General features: G+C 38.9%; 1 protein-coding gene across 1 annotated transcript; it reads right to left on the bottom strand.

Moving 5' to 3' along the window:
* Nucleotides 1-683: 683 nt before the first annotated feature.
* LOC141674920 (uncharacterized) lies at nucleotides 684-1,813 on the bottom strand. The gene is made up of 2 exons (XM_074481620.1): nucleotides 1,135-1,813; nucleotides 684-889 (listed from the first exon to the last, which is right to left on the bottom strand). Exons 1-2 carry the CDS (start codon nucleotides 1,811-1,813, stop codon nucleotides 684-686), a joined length of 885 nt encoding a protein of 294 aa, XP_074337721.1.
* Nucleotides 1,814-3,606: the final 1,793 nt, after the last annotated feature.

Raw genomic sequence — 3,606 nt, 5'->3', positions numbered from 1 at the left:
AAACATCACTATTCTATTAAAAATCTTGTAGATTGCATACATTTTACAAGTAGAACATTGCAAAAATATATTATTCTACAAAATATGTTTAGTTTGCAAAACATAAATGTTCATGTTGCAGAACATATTGCGGAACATACATATTGTACTGTAAATATATGAGATTTGCATGATTTTGTTGAAGTTATGCTATTTGTGTGACATGTTTTGCAAAATAACACGTTTTACAAGATATTTTATTTGTAAAACGTAGATGGACTTCGAGGACTCCGACAAAAATGTGGACTCCATAGAACTCAACTCATACATTACGAACTTGTCCAAGTATTTCTTAAATACTAGATTTATAAGATCCATATAAGCAGTTGGCGCATTTGTCAATCCAAACGCCATTACCAAGAATTTATAGTGTCCATATCTCATTCGAAACGCCGTCTTAGGTATATCTTCCGCCTTAATCTTTAGTTGATGATATCCAGATCGTAAATCGATCTTCGAGAAATAAGTAGCTCCTTTCAATTGATCAAATAAATCATCGATTCGCGGGAGGGGGTACTTATTCTTGATAGTCGGCTTATTGAGTTCACGATAATCGATACACAATCTCATGCTTCCATCTTTCTTCTTCACGAACAGCACTGGTGCACCCTACGGGGATACACTCGGTTGAATAACTCCTTTATCTAACAATTCTTGCATTTGCGTCTGTATTCCTTCATTTCAATGGGTGTCATTCGATAAGGGGCTTTCGAAACTGGTTCCGTTCTAGGAGCCAAATCAATCGTGAATTTAATCTCTCGATCCGAAGGTAGTCCAGGTAATTCATCGGGAAATACCTCGGGAAACTCTTTAACCACAGGAATTTCCTCAATCCTTAGGGAACCACATCCTTTACGTGAGCCAAATAAGCTTCGCATCTTTGTTGTAATAATCTTCTTGTCGGAATTGCCGTTAGAAACTTCATATCTTGCTTCTTTCCTTTATATATCACCTCAGTTCCATCCTTGGTCCTCAATTTCACCTTCTTACTTCTACATTTGATCTACACATCGTGGTTCACTAACCAATCCATTCCGAGAATAACGTCAAATTCTCCTAACTTAAACGGAATTAAGTCAGCAGAAAAGTGCTGACCTTCTATTACAATATCGCATCTAGGACAAATTCTATTGGCAGCAACTCGTTCTTGATTTGCTATTTCTATAATCAGATTATATTCTAAAAGGTACGCAACACACTTTAGTCTATCAATAACTCTTTCAGAAATAAATGATCTAGTAGCTCCAGAATCCATTAACACTTTGACTTCTTCTGAATTTATAGCAAGCGTATCTGCTACCACATCTGCATCTTGCACTACATCTTTCTTTTTCATATAAAACGTCCGCGCCCTTGGCTGAACTGTTTGTACTGGTGGAGGCGGGGGTCTAGCAATTCTAAGAACATTTGCCTTCTGAATAGGCTCCTTGTAATTCCTTGCCATATGACCAACTTTCCCACACTTAAAACAAGTCATCTCTGGCTTTCCCGAACCACTTGTGCATTCATATGAATAATGTCCTTTCTGGTTACACTTGAAACATGTCACATTGAGCTTATTACATCTTCCACTGTGTCTCTTTCCACAAGTCTTACATTCCTGAATCTGGGGTCTATTGTCGTTTGTTGACTGTCCAGCTTTCTGGAAATGATTCTTTTGATTCCCATTTTCGGGCTTAAACTTTTGGAACTTCTGGTTTTGATTTCCTACATTCCTTCCAAATTTTCCTCTAAACTTGGAACTTCCCTGGTCTTGTTCTAAATCCTCAAACATCCTTTTCTTTCCTCCACTTTCCTTTTTTGTTGCTTCTACTTATCCTTCTACAATCATGGCCTTCTGTACTATAGCATCCTACATCTTTATCTCAAGAAGAGTCACTTGACCACGAATCCATGGCTTAAGTCCTTGTTGAAATCTTTTATCTTTCTTCGCTTTTGTATTCACATACTCAGGCACGAACCTTGCTAACTCTGAAAATTTCACTTCATACTCCGCTACAGTCATATTCTCTTGCTTCAAACACAGAAATATCATCTCAAACTAATCTTGCATATAACTTGGTAAGTACTTCTCCAAGAACAGCTTCATAAACTTCTGCCAATAAATGGCTTCTCCTTCTTGTAACACTTTGGTAGCTTCCCACCAATAACTAGCATCATTCTTTAATATAATAACTTACATACTGCGCCTTATTTTCTTCTTTAACTTCTGCTAACTCAAAGGCTTTCTCCATTTCTCTTAAGCAGGACTGAGCTTTAATCGGATTGGGAAAACCTACAAATTCCGGCGGATGGACGGATTGAAAGTGTTTGAAGTTTCTAATTCTCGAGGTTGGGGGTTGTTGTAGGAGTTGAAGAAGTCGATTCATCACAGGGTTGACTTGATTTTGATCTTGGTTTTGAGTTTGAGTTTCTTCTACTCTGGGTGATTTGGTGTAGTGGCCATTTGATAAACCTGATGAACAATTAGTTAGCAATACGATAGTATGGCCTATATGACAATAATGATTCTTTTGGGAATAATTTTATGGGTTCTAAATTTTACCCATTTGCACATGTAATCCTATTACTACATAATTCGCTCACCGGTTAGGGTTCTTACATGACACAAGGTATATTATCGCAAAGGTGTTGAATACGATTGTTCGGAAAACAGGATATGCAAAACAGTTTATAAAACTCAGGGATCCACAATATGGAAACAAGATGCATAGATAAATAGTTTATGAAATTCATCGATTCTCAATAAGGTAACAAAGGTACATAGATAAGTAGCTCAAGTACAATAAGTTCTAGGAACAAGGTACAATAATATAGCAGGGTTAAATAGAGGAAAAACTGGAAAATATCCCCTGATCTACCCCTAACTTCTACCTAACTACTACCAACACAACCAACACTACAATAGATCATAATACAACATAAAAGGATCCCGGCATCTGACCAAGTATCCCAAAGCCTACCGGCGCTGAAAATAAATAACAACAACAACAACAACTACTACGGGCTCTACCAGATGTCTCGTCTGAACACACACCCAAACTACACATGGTGATCCAGAATCTCCCTCAACACAGATAGCATCCAATACACAATCTTATGAACTATGCGGGCCTCGGCCTCAGCATCACTAGAAAATGTTCCTTTATCTAACCGTCTATGGGCAACCTGCTCCACTATCTCAATACGAACATACCACTTGGGCTATGGCACCAACATCTGAAACCTAGACTCTCGGGCCAACCTGTTTACCAAAGACCTCAACTCAGCTATGCGAGTAAACACAAAGTCACGGTCCCGGGCCAAATCATCACTAATATGGGCAGGTATAGGCACAACAGGCACTCTGTCGGGAGCTGGGGACTCAAACATAGGAGCTGGGGAATCTGCCATAACCTTTGGGGAATGAGGTACTGGTATCAGGGGAGAAACAGGAATAGGGGCAACACTATCCTCAGACGGATCCTCCCTAGGGTCTGAACTAATATACTGGGGCTCAGCATGTGATCCCGGTAACAAACTATCCACATAATCTCAACATCACTGCCACTACCAGGGTCCTGAGAT

This window comes from Apium graveolens, chromosome 7 (assembly GCF_009905375.1).
Source record: "Apium graveolens cultivar Ventura chromosome 7, ASM990537v1, whole genome shotgun sequence".
Lineage (NCBI taxonomy): Eukaryota > Viridiplantae > Streptophyta > Magnoliopsida > Apiales > Apiaceae > Apium > Apium graveolens.
Note: the sequence above shows the minus strand (reverse complement) of the source record. Positions and strands in the feature narration are given on the sequence as shown.